The sequence below is a fragment of the Tympanuchus pallidicinctus genome, unplaced genomic scaffold (genome assembly GCF_026119805.1).
Source record: "Tympanuchus pallidicinctus isolate F22 unplaced genomic scaffold, pur_lepc_1.0 scaffold8, whole genome shotgun sequence".
In the NCBI taxonomy this organism is placed as follows: Eukaryota; Metazoa; Chordata; class Aves; order Galliformes; family Phasianidae; genus Tympanuchus; species Tympanuchus pallidicinctus.
In genome coordinates this window covers 55,327,697-55,344,137 of record NW_026294802.1, presented here as the reverse complement: position 1 = coordinate 55,344,137, position 16,441 = coordinate 55,327,697, and the positions used below count along the sequence as shown (strand labels likewise).

Genomic DNA, 16,441 nt, shown 5'->3' with positions numbered 1-16,441 from the left:
TGCTCTGTGTGCTGCTCTGTGTGCTGCTCTGTGTGCTGCTCTGTGTGCTGCTCTGTGTGCTGCTCTGTGTGCTGATCTGTGTGCTGCTCTGTGTGCTGCTCTGTGTGCTGCTCTGTGTGCTGCTCTGTGTGCTGCTCTGTGTGCTGCTCTGTGTGCTGCTCTGTGTGCTGCTCTGTGTGCTGCTCTGTGTGCTGCTCTGTGTGCTGCTCTGTGTGCTGCTCTGTGTGCTGCTCTGTGTGCTGCTCTGTGTGCTGCTCTGTGTGCTGCTCTGTGTGCTGCTCTGTGTGCTGCTCTGTGTGCTGCTCTGCGTGCTGCTCTGCGTGCTGCTCTGTGTGCTGCTCTGCGTGCTGCTCTGTGTGCTGCTCTGTGTGCTGCTGCTCTGCGTGCTGCTCTGCGTGCTGCTCTGCGTGCTGCTCTGTGTGCTGCTCTGTGTGCTGCTCTGTGTGCTGCTCTGTGTGCTGCTCTGTGTGCTGCTCTGTGTGCTGCTGCTCTGTGTGCTGCTCTGTGTGCTGCTCTGCGTGCTGCTCTGTGTGCTGCTCTGTGTGCTGCTCTGTGTGCTGCTCGCTGTGCTGCTCGCTGTGCTGCTCGCTGTGCTGCTCTCTGTGCTCACTGAGGGCCTTGCACCGTTTGTTCTGCTGCTGCCGGTAATTAACGCTGCATAGAACTCAGCCAGCTCTTACTTTCCGTGGACTAAAGGGGTGTCAGGGTTTTTACTGGTACTGGAAATGTAAAGATAGAAACTATATATAAACGTGGTGTGGATGGTTTGCTTACTTTCAGCTGAAGTTTTATCTGTGATGACAGGTTCACACAGTCATGCTTTAGTGCCACTTGTGTGTTAAAGGACCTGACAACCCAGATCCCGTGCTGTGAATGTTTGCAGGTGGGCTGGAAGCTGTTCTGGTAGGAGCAGAGCTTCCCTTTCCTGTAAGTTAGCAGAACTCGGAGCTGCGCTCAGTGAAAAGGGAAGATGACAACAGAAAGCTTTGGTATCTAATTTGCCATTATTGTGGGTATCAGAGGCAGGAACAGCTGATGATTTTTGTTTGCCCTCGTAGTAGCCCAGGTTAGCATTTGAATTTTTATTTGTAAATTAAATCAGACTCCCTGAATTTAGACAGAGAGAAGAGGTAATGGCCCTGCTGGCTCGGTCAAATGCCATTAGAACCTGGAAACACTGTGTATAAACTGCTCGTTTAAATCAGGTTCAGTCTGATTATCACGAGAGATTCTCAATGTTTTGAATCTCGAAAGGAAGCATCCTATCATTGAGAAATAAGATTTAAACCTTAATAAAGTAGTTGTCATTTTTATAGCTGAAAAGAGCTTTGTATCTCAATTAAGTGTACATAATATAAAGTCTTAAGGAAGCAACATAATACGTTTAATACAATTATATCCTTTTGCAATAGTGTAATTTAAAGGAAATCTGATTCTGTTAATGTCTCTTACATTATTTGGACAAAGGATAAACTTCAGTGTCACTAACCACTGCCTTTGCTACTCAGCACCCTGCGCACAGGGCTGTGACCACTGCATTGCTGGGCCGGGCCGTGCTGGGGGCAGGCCATCCGGTGGCACTGGCACCAACCACTTGGCAAGACGCACCATTTTCAAAATAAACATTTTTTTCTCCATTCTGCGTTTTATGACAGCTGCAGAAATTAGATTTATTTGATAATTTACTTGAAACACTGAACAAACGTTCTCTGTGATCATTTTTCTTCTGTTTTGTATGTTTTTCCTCTTAGGAAAGCAGATACGTCTCAAGCACTTGGTCAAAACAGCCTTAATATGAAGGTAGTCTAAACAAAGGTGTTCTGTAGGTCACGGAGTACATCGGTAACTTCGGTTTGTAATTTAATTGCCTTCTTTGCACCCCGCAGCTTAAGATTTCCTTTAAATTCTTATTCCATTGTTGCGCTGGGGCTTAACAGAGTGTTAACCTGGTAATAGGCACAGGGCCTCCCCATTATATGTCTCGCTATCGAGCGGTTCTGCATGACTAGTTAAAAAAGATGGCAAGAAGATTAATGAAAGCCGCCCGGTACAGAGGGGGCAGGCACCGTCGCAAGACTTCCAGTGAGGAGATATTGGAGCTGAACCAGAGCTTGGCTTTTTCTTTATCCCGTGACCTCTGAACCCACCTTACTGTCGAGAGCTGCCAGCAGAGCCGACGTTTTGATTGATGTTGCTACACAAGTCAGTCTTTCCCATTGAATTCCACATCTGCACGAAAATAGCTTTTCTAGCAGTATTCATACTGGCTGTAAGTGATAGCCAAAGTGATGGCTGAAATGCTTTTATGTAGTTTTCATTTAAAGCTAAAGGTATTTGATGTTTTAATTCAGTATCAAGTTCCTCCAGATTATGCATGTTGGTAGTACTAATTTAATGAATTCATTATGGGTTGTGAAAGGACTAAAAACGCACAGAGCGCGTTGGGGAGGAGCGGGTTCCCGCTGCTCGGGGAGCTCCAATAAAGATGTTGCACGGTTGTTCAAGGCCCTGCCGTAGGGCCAGAGCAAAGAGGCAGCAATTACCCAGGCACTATGCAAATGGTGCACAAAATACTGCGTGGTAGTTCCTAATATTAATGCTCCTGCTGTGAGTAATGCAGTCTCTGAAATAATAGTGGAAAAATCATACATGATGGAAACCTAATCACAGATTCTGCTCAAAGGATAAAAAATAGATTCAGCAGAGAAAATATTAGCAATACTTCAGGCTCAGAGTGAAAGAAACCTCAAAGTGTGCATCAGAAAGATGTGAGTCCAAATGCGTGCAGACTCGTGGTTTGCAGAGCAGCAGAATGCCTCAGAGGCAAGACAGCAACGTGCATACGGCACTCGGTCTCATTGAACTTCCCACCTCTGTCACAGCTCTGGACTGCACACGGGTCATTGCGGCCATCGGAGGGCTGGCAAAGGTCAGAGATGTTGGAGCCCGGCAGCCTTTGGCCTGGGGAGGCACAGCAGGGCAGGGCAGGATGGGCAGGCAGAGCAGGGCAGGCCAGGACGGATGCTCCTGGCCCCACACATGTGGCTGCAGCCCACTGAGTGCGCTGCTGCTGAGGAGCCTGCATCAGAGTCCTCTGGAGCACAATCAGTAGCGTGCATTGCCTCATCCTTTTAACAAATATGTTTTGTAGCCCTATTAAAAGGGGTCTTCATCTATTCTGTCAAAGCTATTCTGCTGGGGTTTTTTAGTTTAATTACACTATCCAATTAAAACTCCTTGCTGCATTTTGATTCGCTTCTCCTTGGGCTTGAGTGGATATGACATTTACAAGGCTCGCCTTTCAAGCAGACAATAGCGTGATTGATGAGGTGCAGACGCAATGAAGGAGGCGATTGCCATGTGGAAACACTGCTTAGTGCATTTTGATTTATTTATCATCTTTTTTCCAAAACAAGGTTGCTGGTGAGAGGTTTGGGGCAACCCTGATTTCCCCTCCTGATTTTCAGTGCATTCTTGCAAAAAAAAATCTTTATTCTGCCTTTGGTAAAAATTCAATGAAAAAACAAAGGGCTTTGGAAAAAAAATCCAGATGTGTGAATCGTTCCCATAACTTGACATAGAAGTGGGCTCTTTACGGACATCTGGAAACAAGGCATCCACTAACAGCAACGCTTTGTAGGAAGCCCATAGCAGAACATAAAGACCTGAGCTGTGGGAAGAGTGTTCATGGGGGGGCAGGGCTGCAGCACCCTGCTCTGAACATCGGCGTTGTTTGTTCCCACAGCAGCCGTGTTCTGGAGGAGAACATCAGGTGCAGGCTGCACTCCGTGTTGTTCCCAGCGGCGGTGGCGGGTCGGGGTTTCATCCATAGTGACTGCAGTCACTGTCTGTGGAGGAGCCCCCCCGGCTGAGCATGGCTCCCACCAGGTTGGCCCAGTCCTGGCCTGCCTCCGCTGCTGCCAGCGCTGCACCGTGTCCCAGCAGCCCGCAGTGGCTGAGAGCAGCTGACATCCCTGCAAGGGAGCTGCGAGTTTTCTTGTTCAGCCACGCCAAGACTGGTGTTTTGATGCTCGTGCAACATGTGCATTGTTTTTGACTTTCCAAGCTTGCAGCATTGTTTTTTGAGGCTTTTTGAGGCTGTGGATTTAAAACAACAGAGTTCCTCCTCAAAGCTTTTAGATGAGATATAGCAGCATTTCATGCAGTGTTTTAACTAAGCTTGGCTTTGTTCGGAAACACTGCTTGCATGCATTTTGCTTTCATTATTCCTTGCTTACTTATCTGTGCGTTTTAAAGTCCTTGTAAACCCTTCTGAGTCTGCAGGATTTAGGAGCTTGATCCTGTTGTGGTCGCCGTTTCTGGGATGGTGAGAATGGTCATCATGTTGAATGATGCCTGTAAGCATTTTGTTCTTCAGAGAAGTCTTTCTCTCACTGTTTATTCCAATAACTCTTAATTGTTGACTTAGGCCTTATGGCCCAAAATGACAAAACAATCATCAAGGTATATTGAAAAATTAACATAAATTTGCATTTCCTCGTGTTTGTTTTCTGTTTTGTTCTATTCACAAATTTTCTTTTCATGCTTCATCTAATTAGTGATTTAACTCAGTGCACACTGCTTTAAAGATTGACACTAACAGATAGGGGCTTTTGGTACCCTCTGAATTTGGGGTTGATGGAAGAGGTAGAATACAAACTATTCCTGAATGTTTGGAATACAGATTGCAGCAGAATTTCTCATTGGCCTCGTATTGACACAAAATCAGTGAATCTGGGGGGTGATGTGCAGTTGGGATGAGCACCTCTTCCCTGAACGTTGTCAGGAAAATGGGGTGCAGCCATGAGCAGTGGAGGTGCTGCCCGTCCTGCAGGCTGCGCATCCCAGTGCAGTGACCTGCAGTGCTCCTGCTGCGTGCCTGGCACTGTCTGAAAACCTGAGTTTCTTTCCTTAAATGTTTTAGCAGATGAATATAGTGTAAAATAATCCATATTTTCCAGCCAGTAAAACCTGATTGCAAGGTATTGCAATGTCCCTGTTTGGTCCCCTTCTGCCTTCAGCTGCCCAGCACAGGTGACGTGTGTAACCTGTCTGTGGTCCTGGTGACAGACAGCTGCTGGAGCTGAACGGCTGTGTTCCAAACAGGCTGAGGGCACGCTGCTCGTGCAGGAGTCATTGTGGTGATGTTGTTGGTACAAGATCTGCATTTGTTTTAACTGCTGTCATGTATGGTAGAATCGCACTGCTGCTGTTTGCTGCCAGATATTCTTGTATGGAAATATAAAAAACCATTGAAGTTCCTATTGATCTCTGAATTGTCAGAGGTGGTGCTCTATTGGAAAGTGGTACATCACACATTTAAGCACTCTTGGAAATGGAAATCAATCTCACAATTCATAAATTCCATCTGGCTGGAACAGTAGCAGAGCAAAGTGCCAGTTATGATTTCAATGAACTAATATTTCATGCTGTAAATAGTATGATGTGGACATGGGAGCACATAAACATAATAGTGTAATGGAGTTTCTAAAGAAAAGTCTTTTTAGCCTCTTTCCACTACATCACCTGCCACGTGCAGGGCTCATCCTGCTCCATGCTGGGGCATTGCAGGGCGGTCCGACTCAGGGGCTGCGGCTGAGCAGCTGCTGTCCTGGTCAGGGACACAGGGATGTGGGGACACAGGGATGCTGCCCTGGCAAGGGTTGTCTCCAGGCTGCTGGAGGGACTGCAGCAGAGTGAGCTCTGCCTCCTGCCATGGGATGCAACACAATTGGTATTGGCATCTGTAGCTCTAATTGTCTTTAAAACAGCTGACTCGATACAATCCTAAAACAAGTGTTGGAAATGAACTTCTGTGTGCTGCCTCTGTCAGCTGCGTAACTGCTTCTGCCAGAAAGGAGGAGTAAATCACTGCTTTAAAGGAAAGATGGAGATCCTGGGAGGGTTCCTTCGTTGGGCATGATGAAAGCTGTGGTCTCCCTTAATTTTTGTGTTAATCTCTCACCCTGTGGCTCCGTGCCCCACCCCCCGGTGATGTGTGGCTGAGAAGCAGGCGATCAGCACGCCGCCCATCATTCCCTCCACCCAGGATGCAGGGGCTGCCCTCAGCATGCCTCAGCAGCACTGCACACCCAGCCTGCACGCAGCACCACGCACCAGCCCTGCAGCTGCTCCGGCACCGCTGCCCATGGCAGCCCCAGCTCTGTCACATTGGGGTCATTGGTCACTGCCACCCTCTGCTGGGGTCTGAGCAGCGGGGAAGCTTGCCAGCAGAGAACCTCACAGATAAAAACTGCAGTTCTGTGTTAGTTTTTGATTGTTCTGCTTGCAGGGAGAGGTGCCTGGTTTCCTCGTACCGTTGCTACATTCCTTTGTATTTTACAGTGACATTTTCCTTTGCCTTAGCAACAGAGCAGGTTTGGGTATTATTCTGAGGAGGGGGTTTTATGATAATTCCGGGACTATTTGGCCTTTTACCTTAAATATGGCACTTCTATGTGTGGTGGTTACACTGAATTGCTAGGTGAGCTGTTGCAGCCTGGCGGTGTGAGCACTGTGGCCGTGGGCTGGCTGTGAGCTAACTGACCGTCTGATAGATCTTTGCTTTTCCTGCAGCAGGGATGTGATGGGAAAATGAACTTTATTGAAAGAGTTCAGCTGCTCCTGTAAGCCACCACTTGCCTTAAATTGAAATGACACAAGAAGCCTGTCAGCGTTTCATTGCTCCCTTCTGTTGTGCTGATGGTATGCTAAGATCACCATCTGTGTTTTGCTTCTGTCAGGCACACAGCTCGGCAGAAAACTTTAGAGAAATATTCTGAACCTTTTTTCTTATCTTTGCAGGTCATGCAATATTTAAACTTACATATCTAAGCAATCACGACTACAAACACCTGTACTTTGAATCAGATGCTGCTACTGTCAATGAAATTGTACTGAAGGTGAGTCTTAAAATTTTAACGTGACCCAAAATTCTGAGTGTTGTACCAGTTGTTAGACATGGAAGTCTTCAGGAGGATCTGAAATACGGGCATGGCGCAGCACCTGTGGAGCACTTGGGTGCTTTAGCTCCCAGTTTGCTGCCCCACTCCCTGGGCTGGGTTTCGGTCAGGAATTGGCACTGCGGGGACCACAGGGCACACATGGAACACAGGGCTGCGCAGCGTCGGAGCGGCTCGAGCGGAGCAGAGCTGGGCTGGGGCAGCACTGAGTGCAGCAGGACTGCTCCCCCCCGGGCCAGAATGGCTGGCTTTTCCCACAGCTCATTGATGTACGTATTGATCTACTTCCTGAAACAAATGGGAAGATTAAACTTCATTTTCTGCAATCTAGTATCTCACGTCAACTCAGAATCAAAAAAACAGTAATTTTAGGAATCCACCCGTTATGTTTGCTTTGCTGTGTGAAGTCCCCAGGGCTGCCGAATCGCCGACCTGCTGCAATGCTGGTGTTGGCGGCTGAGCGCGTGCTGCCTTCTCCCTTGGCTCTTAGTCCGGCAGGCTCCTCTGCTCCCACTTCATCTGCGGAGTCTCCGGAGCACTTGGCAGAGCCAGACTGCTCACACAAGGAAGCTGAAAAGAGATTTGCTCTGAGTAACGAGAATATTCAGGGGAGAAACATTACCAAACAGTGCTTTTTTTCTTACCTTGCAAATTGTTTATACAAAATACTTCTAGGTTTTTGTGTAAGTTACGAGTTTATTTTCAATTCCATCAGCATTAAGAAATATAGAGAAATCAGACTTTTCAAATTAGGCTTTTTACATGATCAAGTGCAAGACACCGAGGCTTTATTGACCATGAAAACTCCCTATATTTCTACGCCTTAAGCTGTAATATGCAGTGAAAGTGAAACACTCTACAGTGCATAAAATCGTGCAAGTTTTAAGCCACAGCATATTAACCAGCTAATGGCGGACCAAAGGGCATTTTTATCTTTTTGATTCTTGCATTAACCTTCCATTAAAATTATCTATGTGATTATCACAAAGCACTGGAGATAATAAATTTAGGGAATAGCAGGCTTGTTAAATATCATTTAAAAATGCTTTCATCAAGTAAAATATGCCAAAACACAGGGAAACTCTGAGATTAGCTGAGTATGCAAACATCATAATGGAGGTATTATTTTTATTAAAGCTGATAAAATCTTTTATTGAAGCCCATTACCACTCCAGAGCAGCACAGCGGCTGCAGGACGTGCTGTGTTGGGGGACGGAGCTGCCCAGGCGCGAGGACAGGGGCAGAGCCGGGGGTGGCCCACATGCAGGGCCGATCCTGCTGTGGTTTTGCCCTTTTCCTGTCGCCCTGCTGGAGGTGCAAGGGTCCGTGCCCTCCCAGGGCTGCATGCCAAAGCTCCACTGCAGTGAAATCCTTCCGTGTCTTGCAGGTTAACTATATTCTGGAATCACGAGCAAGTACAGCCAGAGCGGAATATTTTGCTCAGAAACAAAGAAAACTGAACAGGAGAACAAGCTTTAGCTTCCAGAAGGAGAAGAAATCGGGACAGCAGTAGCGCCGGGCCTCGCACAGAGCCTGACCGCCGTGTCCGGGGCGGGGGCTGCCGGTGGCCGGGGCAGAGCGGCGCAGCTCCAGCTGCTGACGGCAGGAGCGGCCGGGGAGGACATCGGCGCGACCCCATGTCTGGTGGCTGCACGATGCTCCCTCCTTGGCGAGAGGAGGTCTCCCCTGTGACACAAATAAAGAGCCATATCAGCCGGAAAGAAGACTGTTACGCTTCAGGTTCCTTTGATTAGAAATAAGAGAATGACGTAGACTGGCATCATTTAATTACTGTATTATGTACAATCACAAGAAGAGATGTGATTACATATTATTTCACAGCCTGGTTAAAATAAATTATATACATCTGTAATACACCCACGTACACACAGGTATTGCTTGTGACATGATCAAATTTCTAAAAACGAAATGTAGGACAAATGTATCCATTTTTACTATTAATAAACAGATGTAATCTTTTTCAAGGTCCATCTGATGCACAGTTCTTTTGGGGGGAGGCTGCAGTCCCAGATGGTTGCGCTTCTGTTGCTGACGTGCAGGAGGCAACTGTGAGCCAGGAGCAGCAGCCATGGCAGAGCGACTGGTGGGGGAGCGCTGAGGCAGTTCAGGTCTCTTTTGCTTCGTTCTTTTCAAAACAGGTTTGTGTAACTGCTCCTCAGCTTTGCGTCCCCTCTGTGGAAGGCACTTCCTGCAGCCAGCACCAAGGCAGCATCTGCAGCCTGAGGAGAGCGCGGCACAGCGCTGAGGCCACGGCTGGCACCCGGTGCTGGGTGTGCCCCTGCTCCTTACTGTTCTCTAGGAATAAAAACAGAGACCTGCTCTGTACTGAGACTTGTGACTGTGCTGGCCTTGTCTGTCTTCAACATATCAGGGAACACGTGAATGGGATTTCAGGAGCCAGAGCTGCATTTTGGTTCCACTCACCAGAGGTGTCTTTCACAAATCTCTCCAAGCTGCCGATGCTGGAGCCCTGTGCTGCAGCCGTGGGTTTGTACCATGCTGCACCCACAGCCCTGCGAGCCGCTCAGAGCCCAGCTGGCAGCGCGGGCTGTGTGCGAATGTGGGGCTGCGTGGAGCTACGTGGGCTGCGTGCCCTCCCTGCCGTGCTGCAGCACCACCTCCAGCAGTCTGCGTCCTACCTTACTTTAGTACAAAATATGCTCTGAGCCTTAATGTGCAGGGTGTGGATAGCAGGAAGGCAGCAGGGCTCTGTGTCAGCTGTCTGTTACATTTAAGTTCTCTGTTGTAAAAGATTCAGTTTTGGAAGCACATGAGTGCCGCCCCCCGGGGCCGTGCGGTCTCTGTGTGCAGTCTTCCACAGTTCCTATTTGCAAAGGATAAAACAGAAGGAAACATATTTTATAGTACAGTATTACATTTTTAAGTATTTTGTATGCACAATTGCAGCACAGATGCAAACGGAGGAAAACCTTTCCAATAATGCAATGTAAATTATTCCTTTATTCAGCTTTGTGAACTATTTAACATTAAAGTTGTTATGTGAATGTGCTTTGCCACCCAGTTTCAGTTCTTCTTAAATGAAAATGTTCCCTACTTTGGTGTTGGGAACGACTTCCATCTCCAACTTCTTTTCTTGGCCATAACGCTGTTGCCACGTTTACTCGTTCTCAGGAGATATTTGGTAGGTGCAGTGTTTTCCTCTCACTGAAAGGAAGACCTGTCACAATAAAGCCCTCCCCATTGGCAGTGCCGCAGTGCAGGTGGGTGCTCCCCTGCCAGGCCGTGCTGCTCCATACCTGCACTGCGCGCCCCTGAGCACACAGCACCAGCTGGGGTCGGGGTGCACACAGCGAGCGGCGGCTCGAGGGCCCGGGGCTGAGTCTGCTTGCTCCGAGACACTTGATCACACTTAAGAAATGAATTTTCCTTCAAACTGCAGATCGGAACACACGGTGTAGGGAACGCGTTTCCACTGCTTGGTGCTTGCTGCAAAAGTCAAAGCGGGGCTCCTGGCTGCAATCTGCGCGCAGCTGAGCGCAGAGCCATCCCGGCTGGTCTTTCCCGGTAGTTGTAGATTTAATTGATTCAGATGGGCATTCAACTGGGTCAGGGAAGCAAGCTGTTCCTTCCATGCCGTGTTACTGGGCTTCAGCAGAGAGGGTGGCTGCTGGCTGCCGAGCAGGGATACTTCTCCCTGAAATGCATCAGACTCTGTTGGAGGGTGTCCACATTTTCTCCTCCTGTGAAGAGGCCCTGCTCTCCCGTGCACTGCAGCTCTACCTGCAGCAGTGCGGGGCCCCGGGAGGCTCCTGCAGAGGCTGAGCACTGCTCCAGGAGATACGCAGAGGAACGGAGAGGCTTTCAAGCTGCAGTGCTGCAACATCTGTGCTGTGCTGGCACAGCCCTGGGCTGAGCAATGTGGCCAGAGGTTACTTCAAGTGATACATAATGCATGCACAAAATCTGCTTTATGCCAGAAGCCTCTTCACCTAATGCAGAAAATTAAGCCTCTATTTAAAATTGAAATGATACATTTCTGTATCTACTTTCAAGTTAGATAAAAATGGAAGGCTCTTCAGCTGCCCTTCCTTCCAGCCATTCCAGGAGCCCTAAGTTCCGCAGATGCAGAAGGGCCGTGCACTGGGAACGGGCCCTGTGCACCCATGGTTGGTGCAGGGCTGCTTGGGCCACAGCAGCAGTGATGTGCTCCAGGCAGTTGTGCAGCTCTGGTGAGGTTTGCCAGGAGAGATGGAGCAGAGATCTCTGCGGGCCCGAGGACGTCCATTGGCAGTGTGGCCGGGGCTGGGCTCTGCATGGACGGCGCTGTTCCCACCCAGCAATGGGGACGAGCAGGCAGAAGCCATCATGCAGCCCTGGGTGCAGCCCTGAGATTAATGGGGGGAGTTATTTATGGAGACATGTTTGTAATGGGCCCATGAATTTCACGGAAGCGCGCTGCCGAGGCGGCGGTGGTGTTGGGCGCCACTGCTGCTAAAATTAATGCTCCTTAAATCACATCCTGGGGCGGCCATCGCGGTGTGGGGATGGGCGAGGCCAGGGGCGGCGGTGCGGGGCTGTGGGGGGCGGCACTGCGGCCCCACTGCTCAGAGCTGGGCCGGCACTGCTGCCAGCAGCGGGCAGAGTGGGGCAGGGCCACGCACCGTGGCTGTGCGGTGCCACGCATCTCTGCGTCAATGCAAAAGAGGGAAAAAAACCTCAGCGGGGTGTTGTTGGCTCTAAAAACCCTAAGTATGATTTGTGAACTCTCACAGCCTCGGTAATCTCATCAGAGTAATGGGATTATATTTCAAATCACCATGGCCTGTTCATTACACATTTAAACTCCTTTGACAGAGGAAAAGTTAAATAAAATGTGTGCGTCAGCCCTGGTTGACTTTCCCAGTTCTCTTTCTTGATTAGACAAACAGATGCTGAGCTCCAAAATGAAAAAATAATGCGCTCATTTATTCATTTTTCTGACAAGTTGCAGCAGATTTTTAACGCCCCGGGTGGGAATGCAGGGTCAGTCTTTGCCACTGTGCCACGGCACCGAGCGGTGCCTGGTGCGCCCAGTGCAAGCTCAGGAAGCCACCCCAGGTCCTGAGGAACAGAGCCGGGGTGGGGAGAATTATGGGGGTCCTGGCTCTGTGGGGCTGAGGCCTCATGCCCACAGTGCACAGAGGGAAGCAGCTGCATGAGGTTGGCAGCAGCCATCCCAGCCACCCCATCCCTGTGGGAGCAGTGCTGACACCGGGCAGGGATGTGCTGCCTCTGAGGGAGCTGCACACCAAGGAGTCTGGGGCTTGGTGAAGGAACTGAAATGCTGGATGATTAGAAATACACCAGCAAACACCATTATTGTCAGGAGTATGCGATAGCATACAGTAATGAAGCAATTATTAATGAGCAACTGCAAGGCTGTCATCAATTTAAGCTTTTCAGGATCACAGATTGAGGCAAGCTAAACATTTAACTGACATCCACTGGATGGTCAGTGGAGCACATGGGGCCACCCCCAGCACGCTGCCACAGAGGGCCCAGCACCCCCTGCACCCGCTATGGGCTCTGGCCCGTGCACCAGGACATCCCTACAAGCAGCAGGAAGGCCCGACGAACAGCAGGATGGCCGCACCTGCTGACCTGTGCTCTCAGGCCAGGCACTGCCCACACACGAGGCATTGCAGCCCGGTGAGGCACAGAAGGGCCAGTTGTGTCCCGGAGCCGCTCCCGCACCAGCGCAGCCGTGCACCGCAATCTGTCACGGCGGCTGCGGCCACGTGCTCTGCAATCTGCACTGCGTGTCGGGGCTGTCATCCGACATAATTCCTCCCCGCTGGCATATTGCTGATTTGTGCATAAGTGATGCATGCAATCCACCTGAGTGAGGAGCGGGGGGCTGGCGGCCCGTGCTGTCAGGGCAGGGTGTTTTAGTGCCGCCTGCGATTAGGTGGAATTGACAGGCCCTGAAAGCGGGGAATTGCACAACAGGGGAATTAACAGCCAGGGACTGGAGTGGAGTGTGGCACTCGTTTAATCTGCAATTTATCAGTTTACGCGTCTTCTTGTCGCAGGCGGAAGATTACACTCCAAAAAAAGCAGGCTTCTTTTTTTTTAATTTCACCCGACAGGGAAAAGGAAGAGCAGTATTTAGAGGCTGATGCTCACCGGTTCCCACCGCGTTCAGGTCGGCACTGCACTGAGCGGTGCTGAGCCACCCAGGGCACAGCAGCAGGGCCCCAACCCGGCCTCGGAGCTGAGCTCTGCCCGCGGGGCGCACAGCTGCTGCCCTGCCCGAGGGTCCCGTGGCGATGCGCCCCCCTCCCCAACCCCGACCTGCCAGTCCCAGCAGCCCCATCCCGCAATGCTGCAGTGCAGTGCACAGAGCCCCGGCCGCTGGGCCCCCACCATGCAGCTCGCTCCAATTTTGATCGTATCATCAGAGTCTGATAATGGTTTCCAGGAACACTGTAGCCTTTCTGCGAGGTGACAGCCTGTAAAGGCAGCATGACAGATAATGTATTCTACAAGGGTACAATAATGTGACTCCGAGCGCATTAAACTCCTTTAATGTGGGTGACATACACCTTCCTCTTAACATACGTTATCATCCTGGGGGCACATGCAGCACGGAGTCGGCACCCCGCACTGCGGCCCCCCCGGCACGGTGGCTCCCACTCGTCCCACTGCCAGCTCTGGTGCCAGCAGCCCCCCTTCCATCCGCAGCTCCTTCCCTCAGTGTGAGGAGGTCAAACTCAGCGATGCAAATGCTTTTGCTGCTCACGAGCAATCTCCTTGGCCTCCTCGGCAGCCTGCTCTGATACTGCAAACCTTTATCCAACCTCCTGGTATCAAAGATTATTTATAATGAATTAAATACATTTTTAGCTGCTTCTTTCCACACTTACTGCCACACTTCCACTGCCACTTCAACTTAATTAGGGAGGCCTCGCTAAAGAGATGGGAGTAAATTCATCTATAGAAATGTATCTGTGTATAAATGAAAAAAGCAGCCACCGCAGGTCAAACCAGTACTTTCAATTTATTGCCCCGGTACATTCATTTGTAAATAGCTCTGCCTTGCTGGTTTCTAAGTGCAAGGCTAATGTTGGAGTGCTTAAATTAATAGTGACGCACACCTTTCATTATTGCTATTAAATTAGGTGCTGGGCTTTGATGGATTCACTTGTTGCTGAACTAAAAGCCTCAGAAATGTGGGTGTGCGTATCCATTTGGCTTTACGGCAAATTTAGGTCTCAGTGTCACGGGAACAGCACCGAGCAGCTCCCCCAGAATGCACTAATTGCAGGACGGGCCTGGCACACAGCGGGCACAGAGCGTGCGGCTGCAGGCGCAGGATGGCACCAAACAAGAAGGGCAAAACTTCGGAGCTGTGCCATCTCTGAGGGTGCACCCAGGTCCCCACCGGCTGCCAGCACGTCACATTGGTGTGAGCACAGGAGGGGCTGATGTGGGACAACGCCGGTGCCAGCAGGAAAGCACCCCGTTCCTCATTCACGGGGTGCTGTTCATCTGCGATGACACCATCAGGACACCGCAGGGTTTGTTCGTCAGCACTGCACCGCGTTCCTGCCCAGAGCAGGAGCTGAGTCTGCAGCTGGGGCCGGGCCGGGGCTGCAGGGCGAACTGCAGGGTGCGCTGCGGGTTGAGGCGCAAGGTGAGCCGCAGGGCGAGCCGCGGGCCGGGCCTGCAGGACGCGCCGCAGGCTGGGCTGCACGCAGCCGCCTTTGTTCTGCGGCGCTGTTCCCGCTCCCAGCGCGCCACCTTGAGGCGGCTGCCTGCAGCCCTCGGCACGGCGCCGGCTGCGCACGCGCTGCCTCAGCCCCATCCTGACCCCATCCGGGCCCGGCTGCAGCCATCTCCGAGCCCGCGCCTGGAGCCGGGGCAGCTCCACGCGGAGGGAGCAGGGACTCCGCGCTCACCCCAGCGGGGCGGGAGGGCCGTGGGAGCCGTGTGCTCACCGTCCCTGTCCCTGTCCCAGCCTACGGTGTGGCGGTGGCAGAGTGGGAGCCCATGAGCAGTGGTACCACGACCTGCCGCCTCACTGACCCGCGTGCTAACCCAGCAAAGAGTATTCAATGCTGGTTCTTTCTGAAATGATAAAATTTGTCTAATCAACTGTTTAGCGTCCGGGTTCCCGAGAGATAAAATATTTAAACATCGTGTTTCCATGCAAATCTTGTCCCAGGCTTTAATATCCTTTTAACATGCGTTCTCAAACACTGGGCTGCTGGAAGGGCCAGGGATGCACTGCAGACGCCCCTCTCCGAGCGCTGCTCTCCCACCGCGCTGTTGGAAGCTTTCACTCGCACAGAAAACCATCTTCTAGGGAAACGCGGCCGTTTGCATTCCAGTTTGGTGCTTCTCATTGCTTTGCTGCTGGGGGATTGAAATCATCGCCGTGATAAACCCGGGAATGGAAAATAAACAAACACAAACCGCCGCTGTGAGCCAGTCGCTCTGCGAGCTCAGACACTTTCCTTTGGCGCAGGGCCCCGCTTCTCCCTTTGTAAAACATTATTATTAGTCAATAAAAGCTAAATCCCCTCGATCAGCCGGCACCCCCGCAGAGGAGCAGACGGCCCCCCCTGGCCTCACTGATTGACTCTGCGCAGCCCCAGGACTGCTCACGCCTCCGCAAATGGGAAGATCTGATAAAGACCTAATCCAATTACAGTGCATACTTGCCAATGGTAGTTCGCCTTTAATGGAACTTCGGGTTTGTTTTTTTTTCATCTCCCGCAGAATTTCTGCCCTTCTGATCTCCAGATGAGAAATCAGCGCCAGCTGTGGGAAGAGCACTCAGCGGTGAGATAGGGCCAGGGCTGCGGGGCTGCAGGGCAGAGCTCTGGGCCTCGGGCACAATGGGCTCTGCGTGTGCCGCGGCCACCCCTCCCTTGCCACAGTGCCACATGAGCACGGCAATGGTTTTGGTGCCAGCAGCCACCCCTCTGCCTGCAGTGCCAGGCGCACAAATTCCCAGTGCTCCTTCAGTGTTTGAGAGAGAACAAATTGCTAATCAGCAGCCACCCCCTCCTCAGTGTCCTCTGCAGCAACACTCCAATAATTAATTATAAACTACAATACTGATCAGCTTGCATGTACTCCATCTGCACTGACAATCATTAACCATAATATGAAATTTATAATGTTGAGACATGGAACCTGGCGAGATGAACTGCTCTGCTTTTTAATCAGTTTTATGGGATGATATAATGCATTGATCGACAAAGACAAGATACAGTACGTGTTCCTCTGTCTATAGCAGGGCAACCTTATTAATTTAGATTTACAAAGAGTTGTTTGATCCAAAGAGGAGAGAGGTGGCAAAGCCCCAGCATGGGGTACCACCCCCCACCACAGGTCCCACAGCTCAGAGACCAAGCAGGGAGGTGCTGCGAGGGGATGGGAGGAAGAACCGGGAGGAAGAAGATAACCCAGGAGTTAAGCGAGGTGCACAAATGATGGCTGCTCTCCGG

At 50.8% G+C, this 16,441-nt stretch overlaps 1 protein-coding gene across 2 annotated transcripts in view; it reads left to right on the top strand.

Moving 5' to 3' along the window:
* The window catches only part of MAPKAP1 (MAPK associated protein 1), an 81,874-nt gene extending 72,923 nt beyond the window's left edge, over nt 1-8,951 (top strand). For both annotated transcript variants that reach the window (XM_052667835.1, XM_052667834.1), the window contains 2 exons: nt 6,805-6,902; nt 8,350-8,951. In XM_052667835.1, coding sequence (XP_052523795.1) covers nt 6,805-6,902; nt 8,350-8,475 — 224 coding nt within the window. In that variant the 3' untranslated portion in view covers nt 8,476-8,951. The remainder of the gene's footprint in view (nt 1-6,804; nt 6,903-8,349) is intronic.
* Nucleotides 8,952-16,441: the final 7,490 nt, after the last annotated feature.